Source organism: Mustela nivalis (genome assembly GCF_964662115.1).
Source record: "Mustela nivalis genome assembly, chromosome: 9".
Taxonomy (NCBI): domain Eukaryota; kingdom Metazoa; phylum Chordata; class Mammalia; order Carnivora; family Mustelidae; genus Mustela; species Mustela nivalis.
Window position 1 is genome coordinate 109,460,574 of NC_139028.1, and position 24,653 is coordinate 109,485,226.

Genomic DNA, 24,653 nt, shown 5'->3' on the forward strand with positions numbered 1-24,653 from the left:
AGGAATAGGGGAAATGAATTCTAACTGGGATCGTGCAAGTCACTAGTCTTCACAAGCTATTTATTCTTTCTTTCTTTCTTTCTTTCTTTCTTTCTTTCTTTCTATTTTTAAATTTATTTTCTGCATAACCAGTATTCATTATTTTTTCACCACACCCAGTGCTCCTCAACTCTATGGGCAAATAATCTTCGACAAAGCAGGAAAAAATATACAGTGAAAAAAGGACAGTCTCTTCAATAAATGGTGCTGGGAAAACTGGGCAGCTATATGTAGAAGAATGAAGCTCGACCATTCTCTTACACTGTACACGAGCTATTTATTCTTATGTGTTACTTGTATTTTTTTGTGTCAGTTTCCAGTCCTTGAAATTTAGAAAAAGAAAGCAGAGGTACTTTTCATGTATTGACTATAAGTACACCGAAGCTCTTATCTTGCGTAATCATAGCTACTGCTCTGAGAAAGAGGCAGGAAGTCTCAGAGGCTTGAGAGCAGAGGAGCAAGATCATTCTGGCAGGAACAGCAAGTAGGAAGTTCTGGCTGAGAGCTCCCCAGCAGAGAGCTGGCCCACCAACCACCACTTGCAGGACTCGGCTACAAGAACAGGTGGGCACCTTGGTTTGAATCCTGAATTTTGGGGGGAGACGACTGTCCTTAGAATAACCAGCCAGGAATCAGATTCTTATTCTTTCTTCTGAGTCCCTGCATGACTGGTGAGTTAATTCCCTGCTCTGATGATTAGTTTACCTACTTCCCAAACAAAAGAATTGGGTGAAACAATCTTTCGGTTCCCTTCAAGAATTGAGGTGATGATTTTCTACAAGTCTCTGCATTTCTTGGCATGTCATTCATTTTTACACAGAATATGCTCTCAGAAAATATTGTGCGATTAGACTGGATCCTGCATTAGGACCCCAAGGTTCCATTCTATTCCTGTCATAGAGAAGGTTGCTGGATGCAGAGCAGTTGTCTTCTAAGCTATGATTTGTCTCCAAAGTGGGGGTTTTAGAACTGTCTGGAAAATTTGTGGGCCACCCCAAGTTTGCCTCCACTTGACAGATGTGGAGGGACCAAGCATCCCTCTCAGACTTTGGAGACTGTGGGTGATGGCATCAGTCTGGAGACTCCTATGAAACCACAAAGAATGCTGGCTCTATAGAACTCCCCCTAAAAAAGTAGCAATACATGTATCATAGCCTTAAACTCCGCAAATCAACTTCTAAATGTTACTCTGAGGAGATAGTTGAATAGATGAGGCACCACAGAAGTGCAAAGACGTTCACTATAGCATTGTTCATAATGGTAAGGAGAGAGAGAGAGAGAAAAGGAGGGAAGGAGGGAGGAGAGAGAGAGATGAAAACAATCCAAATAACCTTCACTGGTTAAATGAATTTTGAAACATCATTCATTTGGATACACTGTCTTTTTTATTGTGGTAAAATATACATAACACAAGACTTAGCCTTTTAACCATTTTTAAGTGTATCATTCAGTGGTATTTAGTATATCTTTATTCTCGTGCAACCATCCCCACCAATGAACTCCGGAACTTTTCATCTTCCCAGAATGAAACTCCGTGCCCATTAAGCTCTATCCCATATTTCCCTCTCCTCCCGGCCATGGTATCCATTGTTCTACTTTCTGTCCTGATGAACTTGAGTACTCCGGCTGCCTCCCGGAAGTGCCTTCATACAATATTTGTCCTTTTGTGACTGGTTATTTCACTTCACATACTGCCTTCAAGGTTTATCCACATTGTACCGTGTGTCAGAATGTACCACTTGGCTCCTAAGTTTAGGATTTTTATCACCGACATTCATTAGTGTCAGAGATGTCCACAGAATAATGTTGAATGCAGAAAGATCTCTAACCGGCATGGATAGAATGATTCTGTTTATGCAGAACCCTGAAGGTGTGTAAACACATAAAAAGAAAGAAGAAGGAGAAAATGCAAGAATGCAAAGGATATGTATGCAATGCTAGTTACTGGGCAGAAGTTGGGATTTAAGTAACTTCATTTTCTTCTTCAAAATGTATTTCCTTTTTCATTGTATTTGCTATGTTATATACGCTTTCAAACAGAACAATTAAAAAAATAATAAAAGAAAATAAATGGGGGCGCCTGGGTGGCTCAGTGGGTTAAAGCCTCTGCTTTCAGCTCAGGTCATGATCCCAGGGTCCTAGGATCGAGCCCCACATCGGGCTCTCTGCTCAGCGGGGAGCCTGCTTCCTCCTCTCTCTCTGCCTGCCTCTCTGCCTACTTGTGATCTCTGTCTGTCAAGTAAATAAATAAAATCTTTGAAAAAAAAGAAAAGAAAAGAAAAGAAATGTACATGGTATCCAGAGTATGGTAATTGTACCAAGGAGGCTTCCAGGTCCTAGCCTCAGGACTAGAATCAAGTATATCCTGTAGTCCTTGGGTATGAGGACTGAAAAATATAGGAAGGAATCCTACAGAACTCCTATAGGAAAGGAACCAGAACTAGAGACTATTGTTTTTAAAATCCTAAATTGGGATTTAAAAAAATTTTTTAGGTTTTTATTGTGGTAAGAACACCTAACATGATATCTACTCTCTAAAAGATTTTTAAATGTATAGTACAGTTGGTCTACCTATAGGCCCAATGCTGTGCAGCAGATCTCTAGAACTTACCTTGCACAACAGAAATTTTATACCCATTGTGCAGCCATTCCCCATTCCTTCTTTCCCAGAGCCTGGCAACCACCATTCTAGTCTTTGCCTTTGTGAGTGAGTCTATTTTAGGTACCTTATGTAAGTTCAGTCACTCAGTTTCTGTCATTCTGTGACCAGCTTGTTCCACTTAGCACAGTGTCCTCATGGTCTGCCTTACAAAGGAGGAAATCCTGCAATTTATGACAAAGTGGTTGAACCCCAAGAGACTGGTAATTAAGACTAGAAAGAGAAAGGGGTCTACTTAGCCCTTTGAGTTAGTAAACCACAGGAACTCAGCAGAAGCCAATTTACCAGGAATATGGGACCAAATGTCCAAGGTCAGAAATGTTCCTGTGGCTAATATCCGAAATCTATAAAGAACTTATCAAACTCAACACCCAAGGAACAAATAATCCAATCAAGAAATGGGCAGAAGGCATGAACAGACATTTCTGCAAAGAAGATATCCAAATAGCTAATAGACACATGAAAAAATACTCAACACCACTTGGGTTCAGGGAAATGCAAATCAAAACCACAATGAGATACCACTTCACACCAGTCAGAATGGCTCAAATTAACCAGTCAGGAAGGATAAATGAAGGGCAATAACCTGCCCATGGCCAGCAAATAAATATCTCTGGAATCCTACTGAGTTTTAGATACGACTAATATGTATTGAGAGTATATCATGTGCCTCTGTTCTATGTTGAAGCCATTACATTCATCATCTCATCTCTCCCTCACCATGAACCTATGAAGTGGCTAAAACAACTTGCTTATATTTAGTAATAACCGATGGGTATAGAACACAAGCACAGGACTGTTCTCCAAGACATAATGCTCAAATGTGCAAACTGACACATTGGACTTCCAGCTCGATGTCCCTTCCCATCTCCCTCACTGGTAATGAGATTATAGATGCCAGTTTCAATCTTTATAGGTTATGCACTCCCTCCAGGAGAACCTGGATGTTGAGGAGAAGGATCAGGGAACAGAACTGTGGCACCATCAGATTATCACAAGCCTTTATTCAAACTACGGCCTTCAAGGGGGAGAATGTTGTACTGAGAACAAATCTAAGGAGCATCCCAGTGGCTGGACTCTGCTGTTCACACCACAGAGGCTCAGCAATACTGCTGAGCTGGTGGGCAGCAGGCGACATGCCTCTTGAGTCTACACTGGAACTTCCAATGTTAGGAAAGAAGGGAAGATGAGGAGAATTAATGTGGTATTGAGAAAACTGTTACAAGCTTCTGAGCCAGATCGACTTGGTTCAGACTGTCATGCAAATATAGGATAATAATAATTTTATTTCTGGGGCACCTGGGTGGCTCAGTGGGTTAAGTCTTTGCCTTCAGCTCAGGTCATGATCTCAGGGTCCTGGGATCGAGCCCCACCTCAGGCTCTCTGCTCAGCAGGAAGCCTGCTACTCCCTCTCTCTCTGCCTGCTGCTCTGCCTACTTGTGATCTGTCTGTCAAATAAATAAATAAAATCTTTTAAAAATAATAATAATTTTATTTGCTACCATGTGTTAAACACTTTCAGTGCGCCAGGCTGAGCACTTTGTGTATTTCATATAATAAAAATCACTTGAACTTATTAGTCCTGAGTCTCTAATGCATGACGTGGAGTTAGTAACACCCAAGTTGTTATAAAGATTAAAGCTACTATGGCGTAGTGCCCAGAATTAGCAGGAGTTAAATAAAAGTTCATATTAACAATCATTGAGCTACTATATGCAAGGGGTCATTCCGTGTGGGACAGGACCGATACAAGAAAGAGATGTGGACTAGGAGTAACCAGCACCTGAATGGAAAGGAAACAAGACTCTGATGGAAGACTGAGCAGTACAGGTGCATGTGAAAGTACAATTCGGGGACATGGGTGTGGGAACGCAGCACAGGTGAAGTAGCCGCACCTGGCTATGAGAGGGGGGCTGGAAGCAGAGCTGGTTGGAAGGACAGTGAGGTGGATACACTCAAGGCTGCAAGGTAAGTTCTATACAAATTGTCTACCTCTCAACTGTGGGACTCCTCAAAATGCTTAGTTTTCCTCCAGCGCCTCCTGTCCACAATGCTTCCTGTCCACGTGGATGGATGGACTGTGCCAAGCGTGCTGGCCTTCCAACGCTTCCACTGCTCCCCACCTTCAGTTTTGTTCCTAAAGGACAGGCCCCCCCTTAGGCAATGGAGAAAAATCTTTAACGGTTTCACAGCTTCAAGTTGAACCTTGGGTCCTAAATGAATTCACTGCCTCTTCCAGCACCCCCAGCATCATGCTGTTCCAGTCCAAGACCAAAGGAGACTTTGACTCCTTTACTCCAAATGGCATCATCATCCTCAAAAGAGAAAAACCCAAGCACAGCTACCAAAAGGAAGATAACCCACAGAACAGTCTGAAGGAAGAAGCTACAGTCCTTGGAGTAAGTTGATGTAGCTGCAAGGGGAACCCTGGGGGAAATGTGGTGACTGTCTTCTGGTTACAGATCTATAGTGGATCTGGGAGAGTCTTTGATTTTTTTTCTGTCTGACTCCCGGCTAACTTGGACACGAAATGGGGCTTTATGGGAAGACTCTATCCAACTCGGGCTTTTCTATAAACTAAAACCACTAGGTCTTTACTTGAAATTTGTACCCAAAAAGTATCTTGCAACTTGTCTCTAATATAGTCGATTTTGGATTTAAACACATGATTTTACTCCATAAAGTTAAATTAGATTTTTCTGTTTTGAGCTTATTTCTTAACCATTTTGAGATGAGACAGTCTGGATTAACCTCACTGTACATGTTCTCCCTGTTCACTTATCTATAAGACATCCAAGTGTCTCCAGTCATACCAGGACTTTATTATGTTTTTAAATTTTTATTTATTTTTTAAATTTCTTTTCAGTGTTCCAGAATTCATTGTTTATGCACCACACCCAGTGCTCCATGCAATACCTGCCCTCCCTAATACCACCACCAGGCTCAGCCAACCCCCCACCCCTCTCCCCTCCAAAACCCTCAGTTTGTTTCTCAGAGTCCAGTCTCTCATGGTTCGTCTCCCCCTCCAATTGCCCCCAACTCCCTTCTCCAGGACTGTAATTCCCACCTGGCTCTGAATATCCCTTTTAAGACCTGACTCCTACTCATTTCCAACTTTGGAAACCTGCCTAGTTGTGGCCTCTGGAATTCAGGATCAGTTAACTTCATAATCCTCCTCATTCCTGAAGGTGTTTCTCAAAAGCCTCCAAATCTTTTGTGTAAACAGAAACCCTTGGGCATTGTTTCCACTGCTACCTTCCTTCTGGGCCTGGAAATGAAAGCAATCCATTCTTTGTTTCTCAGGGACACTTCTAGATCAATCTTCCCCTCTCCATCTCTAAAAGCTCCTACTTTAGAATCTCATGTCATCCAACTAAGTAATTCACTCCCACTTTTCTTTCTAAAGATTTTACTTATTTATTTGACAGAAAGAGAGAGCACAAGCAGGGAGGAGGAGGAGAAGAGGGAGAAGCAGGCTCCCTGCTGAGCAGGAAGCCCCAGTGTGGGCCTAGAGCCCAGGACCCAGGGATCATGACCTGAACCTCAGGCACAGGCATAACCAACTGAGCTACCCCTCACTAACCAACCCAGATACAGCTCACTCCCACTTCCTTTAAAAAACCACATAATGACTCTTTTTACATATTACTTGAAAAATCCTAATTCAGTCTTCTAACCCCCAAAAAAGATATTTTTAAAAAGTTATCTGTATTTTGAAAAAGTTATCTATATTTTGAGCATGGGAAAAAATAATTATCTCAAGCAATTTAAACAATTAAAACAATTAAAATCTTTTGATCTTCAAAAGATTCTATTAGGTAATTCCAGTATTTGGAATAATCGAGAATTGGTAGGAGAATTAAAATTTCAGAAGACCGAGTTTAGTTTAAAAACATAAAAATAGGGACGCCTGGGTGGCTTCGGCTCAGGTCATGATCCCAGGGTCCTGGGATCGAGTCCCACATCGGGCTCTCTGCTCAACGGGGAGCCTGCTTCCTCCTCTTTCTGCCTGCCTCTCTGCCTACTTGTGACTTCTGTCTGTCAAATAAATAAATAAAATCTTTAAAAAAAAACCATAAAAATAATCAGTGCTTAGGAAATAACATTAAATGATGTACTGGAAAATTTAAAAAGTGATCATCCTTAGAAAAATCTTTTGATGAATGTGTTGCTTGAAAATAAAACAAATCAATGTTTGTCATCCTGCCATATTAAGACTTAACTGCTTCAATCTTCATGTTTATGATCCCTCCAGTATCACATCCTCTCTGTTCCTTGACCTCTTCTCCCCAGGTATCTTGTCCATCCTTCCTTAGTCAAACATTCTATGAGTCATACCCTGGGCCTTATCAATACTAACAGCAATAAAGCCACCGTTACCTACATTTCGAGCATCCCATATTCCACCAACTCTGACCTTTCCAGATTAATTCCCTCTGACTCTACGTTGACTCTCTCTTTAACCTCCCTGACTTATTGATAATATCCCTATTTCATAGAGCCTTTCTCACCTACCCAACATCCCATAGTTCACTCTCACTTGTGAACACCCTCAACAGCCTTGTGTTCCTCAACTTAAGGCATAATCTTCAGGAAAAACAGCAACATTGTTTTACTTCTAGCTCTGCCCATTTGCCTATTCTACACCTGAACCCATGCAACTAAACTTGGCTGAAAATCCAATGTGGACTCCACTTCTGGTTTATGACCGTAACCTCAGATGGATGGTAAACGTTGTCTGAAAAGAACATAATCTTTCCTTCATCTATTCACTTACCTACTACCCCAGATAACTATTTCATACATTCTATCTCCTGAAACCTCTGATGCTTCTTCCTTCTCCACTGATTACCTTGCTTCCTAAAATACTAAAAAAAAAATTGAGGCAATTTGGAGAGAATGTCCACAAGCTGCTACACATCTGCAATTACATCTGTGCCATATATTCTCCCTCCCCTCTCCATTACCAATATGATCTTCTAACTGATGATAACCCTCCCTTTGTGCAATAGATCCTATCCCTTATTACTCGTTCCAGTAAGTCTCTTTATTCTCTCTGTAAAAATTTTTATCAGTCCCATGAGCACAGAATCTTACAGTAATTTCTCCCATCCTGAGAACAAAAAAGCAGAAACAAATAATTATAATTTCACACTCCCTTCAACTATTGCCCACTGGCCAGTTGCTTTCCCAGCAACATTCCTCTAAGGGGTAGGAAGTCCATGTTTCCAGTTCCTCCAGAGCGATATTCTCTCTTGAATCACACCTAATGTCATTTGCCCCCATTGCTCCACATTAGTAACCTAATTTCCGAGTCTCAGTTGTTAATGTTCTTGAACTAATAGAAGTGTTTTACGCAGCTGACTACACTCTCCTACTTGAAATATTTTACTCACTTGGCTTCTTACACACCACGTTCTTCTGGTTTCCCTCCTTCCCTCTTGGCTTGTCCTTTTATACTCCTTTACCATTCCTATTTATTTCTCAGATCCTACATTTGCAGTATTTGATAGTGCAGTCCTTAATTCTATTTTGTTTCTGTATCTGCTGCAATAGTGATCCCAACTGGTAATAGAGTTTTAAATATTATCTTCTCTTACAACTTTGGGGGGGGGGACTATATCCCTTTCCTGGCTCTCTCCTCTAAACTTAAGATTTATTTACCCAACCCCCGGGTTATCTACTAGATATCTCTCCCCTAACCTGTCCCAGACTGAAATCATCATCTTTGTCCCCAGACCCACCCCTCATACAACATTCCCAGATCAGATCACTGTCAGTTCCATCATTTCAGATGCTCAAACCAAAACCCTTGGAGGCAACCTTCATCCCTATGTTTCATAATCCACAAACTCTCAGCAAACCCTACAGATTTAATCTTCATCACGCATCTAGGATCCAACTCCATCTTGCTATCTCCATGGTCAACATCTTCTGTGAAGTCAACATCATCTCACATGAATTAATGCAACGTCTTCCTTATTGATCTCCCTACTCTGTTTCGTTATGATCTATTCTCAACACAGCAGGTAGAACGATCCTTTAAATATATAAATTGAATCATGTAATCTCTTCACTTAAAATTATCCACTTCATTTCCCTTTTTACTTAGAATGATAGGCAACATTCGTAAAATAGCCTACAAAGTCCTACGTGGTTTGCACCATGCTGCCACTACTTTTTGGACCTCATTTCATGTTACTTTACTCTTAATTCGTTCTATACTTTCCAAGGAACATATCTGTAAAGCACAAAATACGTGGCCAGTGGCAGTGATTTTCATTTGCTTCATTTCCCTGGTGCTGACCCAAAACAGATATTTAATACATATTAATTATATGAATTTTTGAATTCTCTTGACTTTAGGTTATTTCTCCTATGTTTATACCAACTTTAAATTGCATGTGCATTAAATAGTGGGTTACAGTGTGGGTTCCAGATCAAAGTAATAGGGCTAAAACCTAGCTCTCCCACTTCGCCATTTGTGTGGTTTTATACAAACTATTTTTAACCTGGTGCCTCATTTTTCTCACCCATAAATAAGATGAGAAGAATAATCAGAGTGTAGAAAGTGTTCAACAAATATAGATATTCATAATTATCACTAATGTCATGAAAATAGTAATTATTATTAAAATCCAATGATGAACAAAATGGATTATGGCACTAAAGACTTTCTACCTTATTTTATTTCAACTGAAATGAATTCAAATAAAAAAATTGAGTCCTTTGTTAACTCTTCCTTGATAAGTTTGCTTTCTACATCCATCTAACTGAACTAGTGTCCAGGAAAATTTTCTCCATTTGCTTTTCCTAGAACAATAAGAATAACAAATTGTCAGTTATCTTTTTCAAAACAAAGTTAGGGGCGCCTGGGTGGCTCAGTGGGTTAAAGCCTCTGCCTTTGGCTCAGGTCGTGATCCCAGGGTCCTGGGATTGAGCCCTGAGTCGGGCTCTCTGCTCAGCAGGGTGCCTGCTTCCCTCTCTCTCTGCCTGCCTCTCTGCCTACTTGTGATCTCTGTCTGTCAAATAAATAAATAAAATCTTAAAAAAAAACAACAAAACAAAACAAAACAAAAACAAAGTTAAAGTGTACATATGATCACTTCCTGACTTGCTAATTTAATAATCCTATCAGAAAGAAGAGGTTGGTTATACATGGATTTCCTTCTCTTAGAAAATGTTTACTGACTCCTTGTAACACATTTTCCCCCTTTTAGTAAATAAAATAAATAAGTAAATTAATTAATTGTTAGAGAAGAGATAGATTGAGCACACATGAGCAGAGCGGGGGAGCAGAGAGAAAGGGAGAGAGAGAATTTTAAGCAGGCTTAATTGACTGAGCGACTCAGGTGTCCCTTTTTTCCTTTTTAATATGACAAATTATAGCAATTATAGCATATTTTATACTCTTTATAAACACAATTTACATTCAAACAGTCACTTTCATCTGTTTATGTGTTCTTAAAATTTTCCTTCTTATCTCTTGTAGGTTATCCAGATCCTGTGTTGCCTGTTGATTTCAAGTTTGGGGGCCATTTTGGTTTCTGCTCCCTACTCTTCCCACTTCAAGCCAACAGTTTCCACCATTTTGATGTCTTGGTATCCATTTGTAGGAGCACCATGTGTGAGTAGAGTGGGGTCTCCAAGAGACGACATGCTTTCTAAATGCTAAGTAGGTACTAAGTCACTCCATGACTCTCAAGAGGTAGGGATAGAGGACAAGGCAGCCAAGGCCTCTGACTTTCCCTCTGTCATTGTGCCACATCACATTTCTCCAATGCAGGAAGAGCAGCAGAGGGGTTTAATCGCCTCCTCCTGTGTCAGCACCCCAAGGAGTGGCTCACTGGGGCAGGACACAAGAGGGTCATACAGTGGACATATCAGTCCAGCATTTCTTACCTGGCGTCACAGCCTACCTTTGGAATAATGGAAGATTTTTCACATTCTTCTTTGGGCTTTTGATAAGGCCATTGGATTTCCTCCAGTTTAAGAATAATCCACCTGCCAGGTAGGGAGTAAAAAGATCATTTTTAAAATAGAATGAGCACCACTGGCAGCTTATACAGATGGCAGGGAATTAAAATGGCAATGGTAAGATTCACAGGAAGCAAAGACTCTTGTTATCTGTACAGAAGTAATCCTGAGAATTTGGAAAACTTTTTTGCTGCTTTCCATTGAATCACTCATGGAGAAGGTCCTAGTTAATATTTTTCTTTGAAGAAAGCCAGGGCCTAGTCATGCCTCCCACAAAGGGCCACTTATTTCCCATGTAGTATCTTGTACAAAATGAGAAAAAAGCACACATTCTGGGCAAATGAACTCTACAAAGGCACCATCACTGTATGGATATAGCCTCTGTGTGAACACAAACTATGCAGTGAGGCAAGGAAGCTGTGCTCCTGCCCCCAGAGCATAATTTGTCCTATATGTCTATCTGATCAGTAGTTGTGGTTCCCATATTCCCTTATGAAAGGTAGAAATAGGTCATGCTGGACCCTCTTTGTCTTGACTACCCAACCCCTAAAAGCCACAAGCTTAACCAATGTTTCAGCTTCTCCAAACATTCTTCCTCCACCAGCTGGATCTGAAGCACCCCTGGTCTCAAATACTGAGTTCTGGGGCTTCAGGATGACTCTTCACATCTGTCCCTATAACTTCCCACCTTCCTCAGCAGCTAGTCTAACACAGGTCCCCTCCACTAATACTTGAAGCCCATGTGTTTCTGTACCTTGTGCCATAAGAGACCCTTTCCTAAGTGCTTCTTTTGGCTGCTCTCACCTTCCTATCCCTTCAAGTCATTGGTCTTTCTCAACCTCCACTCTCCCCACCTTGTAATTCAGCACTACTCTCCTCCCTCCCTGTACACCTCCTCTCTAGGCCACCTCAGCTCACAGCGACTTTTGCTAACATAAATCCAGATCCTCTGGATTTCTTCAGTCAACATAAGCATTGAGAGTAGATTTCCACATTTCCACTAGACAACTGAACTGACTGTTTCTCTCTTTTCTGAGCAGTTTGCCATTACTGGATCCCTCTCAATTATTTCTGGGAAAAAAGCAACTAAGCCCTTTGTAAGTATAAGAACTATCAAATCTCAGCTCATTGGAATAAAGGGAGTTTGACAGTTAATTACCCTAGTTTAGTTTCCATTCACAAGTTAGGAAAATGGCTATGAGCAGGGTAGAGAACCCAAATTCTCAGCACTGGTCCACTGGCAGAACCAGGTGGTAACATCAAATTCCCTACCTTCTAGACAGGTGCTCTTCCCCTACACAATGTCCTCCTGGATCATATTCCACGTCTGGAGATTTACCTCAGTTGCTTAAACAGTAGAAATTTTTAAATACACCATGGAGTCTTTATAGTTTGTTATCTTGGCCCTGAATAGGGTAGATGACCATCCCAGCTAGAGCCTAGACCTTCTTTTTCTGGAAAAACCTGTCTCATAATGAATCAGTTTCCTAAATGGAAAGGTCAGAGGCACAGGTGTGTGGGCTTAGATCCTGCGGTTAGCTCCTCCACCCCCTCAGAAACAAGAAATTAGCAGACTGTAGCCACTTTCCTGACAAAAGTCGGGAATGTGTGGGTGGGGTCTTTGATCCTCTCATTGCAACCTTTCCTTTTCCCTTTCCACACACTCACAAAGATGACTCAGGGAAAAGCCACATCCTGATTCAGGAAGATCCAAGGTGTAGTTAGCCATGGATGAGGGAACCTAAGATGGTGTGTGAAGCTGGTATGTGTTCCTGGTACTTGAAGCTAGAATCTAAACCCCAGAATCAGTGGACAGAATTTTGAAATGTTTACCCCATTGGATGGAGTTCTGGACTTGGAACCAGGAAACCTATACTCTTGTCCCAGTGCTGTGACTGACCCATCTGTGTGCTCAAAAAAGTTCCTTCCTTCTCTGGGTTTCGGTATTCTCATTTATAAAATGTGGAAGATGAACATTTGGATCTCACAGGTGGCTTTCCAAGTGTCCTGAACACCCTAAAAGGGAAAACTATATTTGAGCATGATGTGGGCTTCATACATAAGACAGAAGCCAACATGTGGGTTCCATTACCCATGTGGCAGCTCTGGGCAAAGGCACTACCCACTTCTGCTCTTCCTTCGGTAACTCAGCACTTGAAGCCACATAGCTACCAGGTCCAGGGAGAAGACGGAAGAGCAACCATTCTCCCACCCCATAGTATCCTATAATGATGTTTAATTAGAAAAGAACATATACTGGGAACCTAGCACAGAATCTAGCACTTCAGTTTCTTTGCAGAGGAACCATATTGTGTGAGAAACCTTTACTCTAAAATGTAGAACACAACTCAGGAGAGAGTGTGGTCCATGTGGTTCTCAGGCCTGACCCACCTATAGATAAGTATTCCAGCTTCTCCAGTGTTATGGAAAGAAAAGGCACAGAGACCACCAAAGACCATATTCTAGAACATCTTAAAGCAACAGAATGATTCAAAGGCTGTTGAGGAAGTCAAGGAATAGACTAGTAGTGGTTTGAGCAGGGCCACCTCTGTCTGCAGAGAGCCAAGGAGCCAGAATCCCTACCCCGAAGAAATCATTCCTGCGTTCATGCACTGCACTCAACAAACGTGTTAATTATATCAGGTGGATAAATTAGATAGTGAAGAGGGATACAGAGGTGAATAAAACACAGTCCGCGCCCCCAGGAGTACACAGATTAGAGAGGAAACAGACTCAGGGAAGCGCCACTGTAGTGTAATGGATGGAAAGATAACAGCATCACACGCTGCTTCTACCGTGAGATCCCAGTACAGATTTATCTTTTTCAGGCCGTGAGCAGCCTGACCTCAAGTGCAGTGAGTTCTCTCACTGCTGGAGCAGGCCTCTTCCTCCTTGCTGATGGTCTGGCAGCCCTAGAGACTGCTTCTAGACGGTGTGACTCAGAAAGGGAGTATCTATCCACACTGCCTTATTCGATGAACTATTATTCGATATATGAATTCAAGGGCTGTCTTCTGGATAGCGTCAGTCTAACAGTAAGTAGCTTCAGACTCAATATCCTGTCATGTGAAATCTCAGCTTCTCTCTTTTGCATGATTTCTGCTTTTTCAGCAGTCTGTATCTTGTTGATCTGAACTCCTGGAAGCAGACAGGAAAAAAAAAAATGTGGTTGAAAAAGTCCTATCATCAGACTGTGAAATCTAGGGGATGTATTGTGCCATGTCAAAATAGGAAATCAAGAAGGGCTGTGGGTTCAAGATACGTCTGGTCTGGCAAGAAAAAATAAGCAGAAATAAATTACTGAGACTCCACCCAAAACAAAAAAGCTTCTAGACAGCAAGGGAAAACATCAACAAAAAGAAAAGGCAACCTACTAAATGGGAGAAGATATTTGCATCCTATATGGGGTTAATATCTAAAATACATAAAAACTTACACAACTCAACATTGGAAAAACAAATAATCCAACTTTAAAAATGGGCAGAATAAATGAAACAAGATGGGATTGGGAGGGAGACAAACCATAAGTGACTCTTAATCTCACAAAACAAACTGAGGGTTGCTGGGGGGAGGGGGTTTGGGAGAAGGGGGTGGGATTATGGACATTGGGGAGGGTATGTGCTTCGGTGAGTGCTGTGAAGTGTGTAAACCTGGTGATTCACAGACCTGTACCCCTGGGGATAAAAATATATGTTTATAAAAAATAAAAAATTAAAAAATAAATAAATAAAAATGGGCAGAAGACATGAATAGCTATTTTCCCAAAGAAGACACACCAGATGGCAGAGAGACACATGAAAAGACGTTCAACATCACTAATCATCAAGGAAATGCAATTCAACACTGTAGTGAGGTATCACTCCATGTGTGTCAGAATGGCTAGTATCAGAAAGACAAGGAACAAGTGTTGGCACTACTGGGCATTGACTCGAAGAAAACAAAAACGCTGGTTTGAAAAGACACATGCACCCTTGTGTTTACTGCTGCATTACTGACGATAGCCAAGATATGGAAGCAACCTAAGAGCCCATCCATAGACAAATGGACCAAGAAGAGGTGGTCAGCAGTCTTTCTTACATTAAAAAATATTCCTTTCTCAGTAGGTTTAGCTCTTGAGGTGCCCCCTTTGTTGAGCAGGCATCTTTCCCCCTCAACACAGGCAGAAATATCCCTCTTTATTTGAATTTTACTTGATTTGCGATTAATGTAGCCACAGTAAGTTAGCTATAGAAACTTGGACTTAAGCCCAAGCACATAACTACTATACTTTGGTCCAGGAAGGCTGGCAGAAGGAGAAGGGGATGGGAGATGGCCCACTAGTGGATTCCACTCCTAGCAAAAATGCCAACATCTCTGGGCAGCGTTTTCTTGCCTCAATTCCCCCCAAGCTGGATGGTCATCACCTGTTTGGTAAAAATCCTGGCTTAGTCAATCCTTTATCCATAGGTTCATAGTTTTAAAACCATAAGCTCTGGCCTTTTTAAGGAGAAAAATTTCTTCCTTTGTGACTCCTCTAGCAAGAAGCCAGGGAGACAAATCTCTTCTTCCCTTGGATCTGTCTCACGGATCCCAGAAAATGTGTGCAAGTTCCTGCCCGTGTGACCCAGAGGCTGTCAAAAGCAACCCTTCTGAGGAAGTAGAAGGGCTTGTAGCTTGAGGAAGTGAAAGGGCACAGAAATGCATCAGGTTAGAAATCAGTGCAAGGAAGCCTGGGAGACAGCATTACCCTGGTGCAGGGCAGACATCAGGCAAATCTGGGAGAGTGAAGGAGACATCCTCCCTGCCAGGATGCTGAAGGTTTAACTCGATGAAAACTACTCTCAGTACATCAAACTGTCTCCTGCTCTCAGACAACCAGAGAACTTCCTGCAAAATCAGAGAAATTGCAACAGGACTGACCCCAAACACCCATTCTTTCTTTATGAACACAAAGATCACCTAAGCAAAGTGATACATCAAAACATTTAAAATATATACCTGAGGTTGGAAGAAGGAAGGAAGGGACGATTGAAAGAAGGAAGAAAAAATCAAGGAAGAAAGGCATCTTGTGTTCCAGGAGCTAAGAAGGATGCTGCATCCAGGTAATCAAACAAGAGCTGGGACCAGAAAACCAGAGAAGTCTGGACAGGAACACAGGGGTTACCAGCTGGGGTAATGGCATTTTAATGCCCATGACAAATCTGAAGTTCTTCAGGACCACACTGAGTGTCCTGCAAAAACGTTAAAAGCAGAGACTGAATATTTACTGTATTTTTGAAAATAGGACAAGGGAATCCCTGCCCAACATCCCAGGAAGCATTAAGAAACTCTGCCATAAAGGATGCTAGGGTGGATTCATCTCACCAAGCCATGGGCAGGGATGGACGGCATCCAAATTGAAAATTACATATAATATAAAGGAATCTCGAATACAAGGATTAACTTAAAAACTTCCCGGGTCTGTGGAACTCCTGAGGTTCTATCAAAATCAAACATAAAATTCCCACTGGGGAGTCATCCATAAACCCAACCACTGGGTCTCCTATATATTAAAAAATTCCCCCTCCCCACCCATATGCTAAATCACCTAAAAGTGAAAATGTTTTGAAAAACATCGAATAAATGGGGAATAGCAGGAAATTGAACAAATATGAAAGTTAGATCAAGTTAGCTCAAGAATTGGAGGTTATATACTAATTTGGAAGACTATAATGAAAATGTCTTAAATGATTAAAGGCATAAAAAAGGAGCAAAAATCAAAATAAAAGAACATGATGGTAAGAAAAAGGAACAAGCAGATTTGAAAAAGAACTGAACAGTATGATTAGAAGGGCAAATTATAATCTTTGAAATTAAAAATTCAGCGTATCAGTTAAACTGTAACTCAATATACCCAAAGAAATTGCGAGATGGAATTTAGGTCTAATTAAATCACACAGAGCATACCGCATTGCAATAGAAATCTGAAAAATACGAGTGACAGGCTAACAGGAAAGACACAGTGAAGCACAAAGGGTCACATCTAACATGAGCTCCAGGAGGTTGGCCAAGGAGAGAAGAAATATACAAAGATAAATTACCGGCAAAATTTCAGAATTTTTTTTAAAAAAATGAGATTTCAGATGGAAGGTATGAACGGAGACTGTTCCTGGATAAATAAAAACAAATCCGCACTAGAAACATCATAACAAAGATAAACATTAAAAAACTAGAGATAAAGGAAAGGTTACTCTTCCTGCCGCTTCCCTTTCTGTCCACTGCTGGAACTTTTAAGCCCCAGGCTCCCCTCTGCGGTCAGACACCAACCATCCCTGGCTTGATTCACAGGGGGTGCTGGTGGTGATGTTGGTCTTCACTGTGCTGGAGCTCTCACTGGCTGCATATGCTTCCATCCTTTGGTGGAAAGAGGTGTACTCCAGCAACCCTGGGGTGAGTACTCTGGTATGTCACACGAAGCTTGCTGGGTCCCAGCATCTGAGCTGTGATGATCCAGGTTGAGAAAGTGTCAGAAAGAGGAGTCAGTTGTTGGTCCTGTGGTTCGTGGAGAAGGCGACTTTCATAGTGAGGAGAGAGTTCTAAGAACGGGTTCCCCTTCATGATGACACTGGTATCTGAGATTATTAGTGGCTGACTTCTGGCCAGCAAGTCAGTTAGAGAACCACTTAATATGAGGTTGGAATGGGTTTAGAAATCATCTGCCTCAGGATTGCTGGGTGGCTCAGTCGGTTAAGTGTCTACTTTAGGCTCAGATCATGATATTGAGGTCCTGGAATTGAGCCTCTCATCGGGCTCCCTGCTCAGCAGGGAGTCTGTTTCTCCCTCTCCTCTCCCGTGCACTTCTCCCTAACTTACGCTCTCTTTTTCTCTCTCAAATGAGTAAATAAAATGTTAAACAAACAAACAGAAATCACGGGCCCCCAGCCCTTATGAAAGAACTGAGGGTTGGATAAAATCACATGGACAATGAGTGACACAGACAAACCGGCTGAGAATGAAAACTGGCATCTCCTCCTTCTTGTCACAGCCACCTGCCTTGGTAGAGTCTCCAGGGCTCCATTCTCCTGCTATGTGATGAGATCTTATTGGGCATCTCTGTTCTGTTGATACTTTCTGTGTTCTTCCTTATCCCTTCTTAGGGCGTGACATTACAATTTAAAAATCTTCTCTTTTTCTCTAAAAGCCATGATTTTTTTTTAAGATTTTATTTATTTATTTGACAGAGATCACAAGTAGGCAGAAAGGCAGGCAGAGAGAGAGGAGGAAGCAGGCTCCCTGCTGAGCAGAAAGCCTGATGTGGGGCTCAATCCCAGGACCCTGGGATCATGACCTGAGCCAAAGGCAGAGACTTAACCCACTGAGCCACCCAGGTTCCCAAAGCCATATATATATATATATATATATATATATATATATATATATATATATATATATTTTTTTTTTTTTTAAGGAAATTATTTAAAGGGACAGAATAATGATTCAATTATGGTCTTAAATGGTAACATGGTTAGCAGATTAAAGAATGGAATCTATTTGAAACTAATACTGAATCAATTATATATTTTGGTAAAGTTGGAAAGGCTACTACTGTACAACATGTGGGGAGAATGCATTCTAAATATGGATCAAAGAAAGCCTCCAAAATAAGGTTTTAGTAACGACTACTACTAGACTGATGATTCACAGACCTGTACCCCTGAAACAAATAATATATTATATGTTAATTAAAATAATACTAATATTATTATTATTCACAGACATGTACCCCTGAAGCAAATAATACATTATATGTTAATTAAAATAACAGTAATAATTTAAAAAATAATAAAATAATACACTTTCTCTTTTCTAGAGCACATCTTCCTTGCCAAGGTCATATTCAGCATGTCAAAAAGCTCTTCAAGGTCATGTATGAAAGTAACGCTTCAGAAAAAAAAGGAGAAATCCAGCACTCCTGGCAAAGTGTGATTAGAATTTCCTGAAATTTCAGCTATTACAGACGCTGAAAGAAACTTTCAGAAAACAGCTTTGGTGTTGCACTTGCTCAGTGTAAGCGATTTCATTGCTCTTGAAAATAATCTCTCAAAAGCCCAGGTGGGTAAGCTGAACAGAAAGTGATTCATCTACCCATGAATAAGAAGAGAAAATGTGCGCTCTTGTGCTAGTGTGAAGTGGCCAAGTCACGTGGCTTTGCAGGCTCTGAGCCTGTATTAGTTTCACACTATGTTGCTTAAACACTGGATATTAGGGACTGCAAGAACTTTTAAATTAGAAGTACTTTAAAAATATATGGCTCCATTTCTGCCAATTGAAGTGCATTTCTGCCAACTAAATGTGGCTCGGTATTCTGTCTCATTTTATGACTTTATTCTTAAATATGTGGCTTCAGAGATTATAATTTATCATAACGCTCTTCCCGATCTAAGTTCTAGACCAAATAAGAAATTAGCCATATAGACTGAATGTCCACCCTGTTACTGTATTGGAATAAACAATAAATAACATGACCTACCCAATAAAGAGGGTCCCACTATTGTCCCCTGGATCTAGGCCTTGGGTCCTATCCCAAGACAAGGATGCCCCAGAAATGCATACACGTGTTTTCCAAATGACATGTACAAAAATGGTCATAGAGCCAATACACGTAGTTGCCTCCAAAAGGAAACTATCCAAATGACTATAAATAATAAAAGAGAGAAATAAAAATTGTAGTATAGTCATACAATGGAGTACTAAGCAGTAATGTGAACGGGCAGACTATAATTACATGCAGCCATGTAGATAGATCCCACAAACATAATGTTCGGGGCGGGGGGGGGGGAAGGGCCTTTTATAAAAGAGTAAATACTGTATGTGTATAAAGTTTAAACACAAGCTGAATTAGCAGGTGGTGTTAGAAGCAGGACAGTGGTTGCCCTTGGGGGTAGATAGTTATAGGAAGGGAACCCAGGGGGTCTATGGGCTTGCAGAAACGTTCTTCTCCTTGATCTGGGTGCTGGTGTCATACGTAGGTGACTTGGGTTCTCTTGCATCTGTTATAATTGAATAAAAATGTTTTTGAAAAAGTTGCTTTTGACCCCTTGGCCTGTCTAGTTATTAAGCCCCCTCACTTCTCCAGAGTCAATTTCCTTTGAAACATCATCTTCCAAAAACCAAGGAGTTGTTTTTTTCATACACTATATCCAGTCTATCATTAAGACTTCAAAATATACTGAGTCTGATTAATTCTCACCATCTCATGAGTCTTCTGGCTCATCATCTCCCACGGACATTACTGCAATGGGCAACTAGCTGGGCACCCACACCAGGTGGTTTGTTCTCCATATAGCGAATAACAGACTTTTTTCCCCATCTAAAATCAGACCATGTCATTCCTCTGTTCAAACCCATTCTATGCCATTCCAAACCCATTCTAAAGCCAGAGTCCCTAAATTTCTTTACAGGCTCTGAACTGTCATATCTGCTCTGACCTTCTGACAACCCCCCCTGGCTCCTCTATTCCAGGCACATGGGCCTTTTGCTGTCCCTTAACACATTCTTTCTTTAGAAATTTTACACTGGCAGGCCCTCTACCTGGAGTACTTTTCCTGTAATTACTTCCATTGCTTCCTTTCTCACTTCTTTCAGGTCTTTCTTCAAATCTCTTAATTGCAGTAAAATTCTCCCCACCGACACACACAAAATTATGGGCCTCTCTCCCATTCACTTCCTTATTTGTTTCCCCAAAGCACTTATGGCCATCTGACAGGCTATGTATTTTCTTGGTTTGTTAATTTTATGTCTACCCCCACCAGTCTGTAAGCTATGACACTCCCTTACTACTCTCTACTGAGGTTTTCAGCTCCTGTTTATGTGTTTTCAAATCTGTGTGTGTGTTTATGCGTGTGTGTGTGTGTGTGTTAGTATTTTACATAGGGGGCGGGGGGCCTTGGAGATTCCTCCTCATTCTATAAGCCAAAAATGTAATAAAATATTTAATCCAAGACCTATTTCTTATTTTTTGTTTCTCTGTTAATAGGAAAGCTCTTCAGAATATTTGAAGAATTATATTTAGAATTATCTGGAATAATATTTTAGATAATGCTATCTGGAATGTATCCAGAATTATCTGGAATAATATTCCAAACTGATACTAGGTACAGTAAAGACAATGTATATTTCATTTGCAACTTCCCTCCACTCCCTCAGCCTGATGGCCAAATGATATGTCCATCCACTCAATTTCTAAAGTCAGAAATTTGGGAGTCATTTTTGACTCCATCTTTTGCCTCACTACCTTATTCACTTTGGGAACCCAATTAGGCAAAAAACCACTAGCATGAACGTCGAATCAATTAATGGAAAGAAAAAGAGTTAACATTTTCAACCAATTCCAAACAGACATTGCAGATACTGAACATACATAATACAATTCTGTGTTCTTTCAATATTTTGGAAAAAAATTGCAGGTTCCCCAAAAGGAACCCAAAATTTGTGGCTGAGCCACACATACCCAAATCCTTATTACAAACTCTCCATCCTTCCTCCATCTTAACCAATGGGGGTGAAGGATTCTCCCTGTTGGCCTGATGTAAGCAGTCATGTTGAGAAAAAGAGGAACAGGGCGTTCAGCTGGCAAAACCCAGGGCCCTGAGTCATACAAGCACAAGGAAATAGATTCTGTCAATTATCTGACTGCCCTTGCAAGTGGGTTTTTCCCCACTTGAGCTTCTAGATGAAAATACGTGCTGTCTGACACTTTGACTGTAGGCATCCCTGTGAGACCCTGACAGAGGTACCCAACCAGGCTATGCCTCAACTCCCAATCCATGAAAATTGTAAGATGATAAATGTGTGTTGTTCTGAGCTCCTAAAAATTTGTGGTAGATAATAACAATTAAAAAAAAAAACTAATAGACACGAGATCATTGCATAGAAAATGAAAGGGGGGAAGGCCAAGCTCAGATTTTGGTTTCAACCCTTACCAGCAGTAACATCGGACCTCAGTTTCCTCTTCTTTAAAGTGGATGTGATAGGGGCGCATGGATGGCTCAGTGGGTTAAGCCTCTGCCTTCAGCTCAGGTCATGATCCCAGGGTTCTGGGATTGAGTCCCACACTGGGCTCTCTGCTAGGTGGGGAGACTGCTTCCTCCTCTCTCTCTGCCTGCCTCTGCCTACTTGTGATCTCTCTCTCTCCATCAAATAAATAAATAAAATCTTTTTAAAAAACAGACAATCATATCAAAAAATGGGCAGAAGATATGAACAGACACTTCTCCAATGAAGACATACAAATGGTTATCAGACACATGAAAAAATGTTCATCATCACCAGCCACCAGGGAGATTCAAATTAAAACCACATTGAGATACCACCTTACACCACTTAGAATGGCCAAAATTAGCGAGACAGGAAACAACATGTGTTGGAGGGGATGTGGAGAAAGGGGAACCCTCTTACACTGTTGGTGGGAATGCAAGTTAGTGCAGCCTCTTTGGAGAACAGTGTGGAGATTCCTCAAGAAATTAAAAATAAAGCTTCCCTATGACCATGCCATTGCACTACTGGGTATTTACCCCAAAGACACAGATGTCGTGAAAAGAAGGGATATCTGTACTCCAATGTTTATAGCAGCAATGGCCATGGTCGCCAAACTGTGGAAAGAACCAAGATGTCTTTCAACAGATGAATGGATAAGGAAGATGTGGTCCATATACACTATGGAGTATGATGCCTCCATCAGAAAGGATGAATACCCAACTTTTGTAGCAACATGGACTGGACTGGAAGAGATTATGCTGAGTGAAATAAATCAAGCAGAGAGAGTCAATTATCATATGGTTTCACTTATTTTTGGAGCATAATAAATAGCACGGAGGACATAGGAGATAGAGAGGAGAAGGGAGTTGGGGGAAATTGGAAGGGGAGGTGAACCATGAGAGACTATGGACTCTGAAAAACAATCTGAGGGGTTTGAAGTGGCGGGAGGGTGGGAGGTTGGGGTAACAGGTGGTGGGTATTACAGAGGGCACGGATTGTATGGAGCACTGGGTGTGGTAAAAAAAATAATGAATACTGTTATGCTGAAAATAAATTTTAAAAATTATTTAAAAAATTAAAATAAGATGGATGTGATAGTATAAGCAGAAGGAGGAATTTAGTGAGGGAGTAAATACCTCATTTTATTTAAAGCAGCATCGGCACATGCTAAGTGTTACCTGTCACATGCTGAGTGGCCTTCTGCTGGTGGAAAGCAAGAGGGAATGCCATTTTGACCCAAAGTGTATCTCCCTGCTTGTAGCTGTCCCACAGAGATCCTGTCATTTCGCCTTTCCATGGAATAGCCTAGTTCCTTCTGGTCTGAGTCTGTGGGCTGATGTGAGACAACCCATCTTTAAGAAGCTTGAAAGTCAGAAGCAGGGGCAGAGAGCTGAAACTGACAACTATAACTAAGTTGAAATAATAAAATGAGATGCATTTTTGAAAAAACCAAGACAATGAAATTTGAAGTGTCTCCTGCTGCATATCCCTTATTCCTTCCTAAAAACCAGGTATGCTGCATGAAGACAGCTCTTTCCCAGCATTTTAAGGGAAAAATCATATGCTTTCAGTCAACCCAAACTCCCATCAATTTCCCAAAATACAAGTAGAAGGCAATAAAATATCTACGTGTGAATAGTAAATTACATGTCAGGCTATAAAAATGCTTAAAATCCTATGATTCCTTCAATGCCACATAATCACAACGGTTGGCTTTTTTTTGGCAGTGCATGGGTGTAATCTGAGTCAGAGCCATCCTGGGGGCACTTCCCCTTTTTGGACCAGCATGCTTTTCATAACTTCACATGATTCTGATGATCTATCAGTTCTGCTTACAATTTAAATACAGACTGGTCCCACATTCGGTTTTGTTTGAAAGATTGCCTTGTGCTTTGGGTACATGAATTAAAATTTACTTGAATAAATGTTGGTAGGAAAATGTTGTACTGAGAAATATGTACCCTTGTTGTGAAAACGAAGAGTCATTCTGTCAGGAAAAAAAAAAAAATAAGAGAGAAGAGTCTGCAATTATTTCTCTCCAGAAGTGGTTCTCAACCTGAAATGATTTTACCCCACCCCAACCCCCAAGGGACATTTGGCAATGTCTGCAGACAATTTTGGCTGTCACAACTGGAGATATGGTAGTAGCATCTTGCCAAATATCCTACAATGCACAGAACAACTCCTTATGGCAAAGAATTAGCAGACTCCAAATGCCAGCAGGGCTGAGGCTGAGAAACCCTGCTAGGCATGGTTGCCACAAACTAGGAATTACTCAAGAGAACATTTGTGCATATAATTTTTTTGGATTTGTGAAACCATTTACCTTTGTGGTTTAATAGTTAAAATCATAACAAATACAGGATTATAAATTATTAAATGTGGGAAGCAAAATTCCAAAAGGCACTTTTTATTCTTTTTACTGTACTTGTGTAGTTTGAAATCAGGAAGGCTTTGAGCAGGATTAGCTTTACTTGTCCTTCTGAAAGCTAAAATATGCTCTCATAAAGTGGCAATTACATCCAGCCCTATACCTCCTTAAATATGGATTTTTACACTATGAAGGAATAGGATCAAACAGCAAATGAGACAACTCATCAACTACGAGTGGAAAACTCCTTTTGAAAGAGGGTGGAAGAAACACAAATTTGAGAGATAAGACAGGTGGAGTTTGGCTCCTTTCCCAATCCCTTAGTATGTTACCTTGGGCAATGTAGTCTTTCTGTACCTCAGTTTTGGGACTACAGAATTGTTAAAAGGATAGAACTGTTTAATAGATATTAAAACAAAGCACTCTTGAACACAGGTACTGGGATTTGTTTTCATATACATCATCTATTTATTTTTGTAGATTCTGCTTGTAATCAGACTGACAAGGAAGTTGGCCTTCTGGAAAACTGGACTATCCTTCACCGGGATCTAGGGCCAGGATATGCTCTAGAATTCTGAGACTCTATGACTCAATGACTGTGATTCTGTGGTT

General features: G+C 40.9%; 1 protein-coding gene across 2 annotated transcripts; it reads left to right on the forward strand.

Annotated features, from left to right (window-relative positions):
• Window positions 1–460: 460 nt before the first annotated feature.
• Window positions 461–19,719, forward strand: MS4A7 (membrane spanning 4-domains A7). 2 transcript variants are annotated; one of them, XM_082682900.1, is made up of 7 exons: window positions 461–603; window positions 4,938–5,097; window positions 10,191–10,325; window positions 11,716–11,772; window positions 13,504–13,710; window positions 16,982–17,083; window positions 18,504–19,719. In XM_082682900.1, exons 2-7 carry the CDS (start codon window positions 4,951–4,953, stop codon window positions 18,564–18,566), a joined length of 711 nt encoding a protein of 236 aa, XP_082539026.1. In that variant the 5' UTR covers window positions 461–603; window positions 4,938–4,950; the 3' UTR covers window positions 18,567–19,719. The 2 variants fall into 2 exon arrangements, with proteins under 2 accessions (XP_082539026.1, XP_082539027.1); XM_082682901.1 differs by lacking the exon at window positions 16,982–17,083 and having other exon boundaries at window positions 462–603.
• Window positions 19,720–24,653: the final 4,934 nt, after the last annotated feature.

Coding starts and splice junctions, on each gene's coding strand:
- MS4A7 (XM_082682900.1), top strand. CDS start 4,951: ATGCTGTTCCAGTCCAAGACCAAAGGAGACTTTGACTCCTTTACTCCA. Junction 10,326..11,715: donor CATTTGTAGGAGCACCATGT/GTGAGTAGAGTG, acceptor TTTTCTGAGCAG/TTTGCCATTACTGGATCCCT. Junction 17,084..18,503: donor TGTACTCCAGCAACCCTGGG/GTGAGTACTCTG, acceptor TCTCTTTTCTAG/AGCACATCTTCCTTGCCAAG.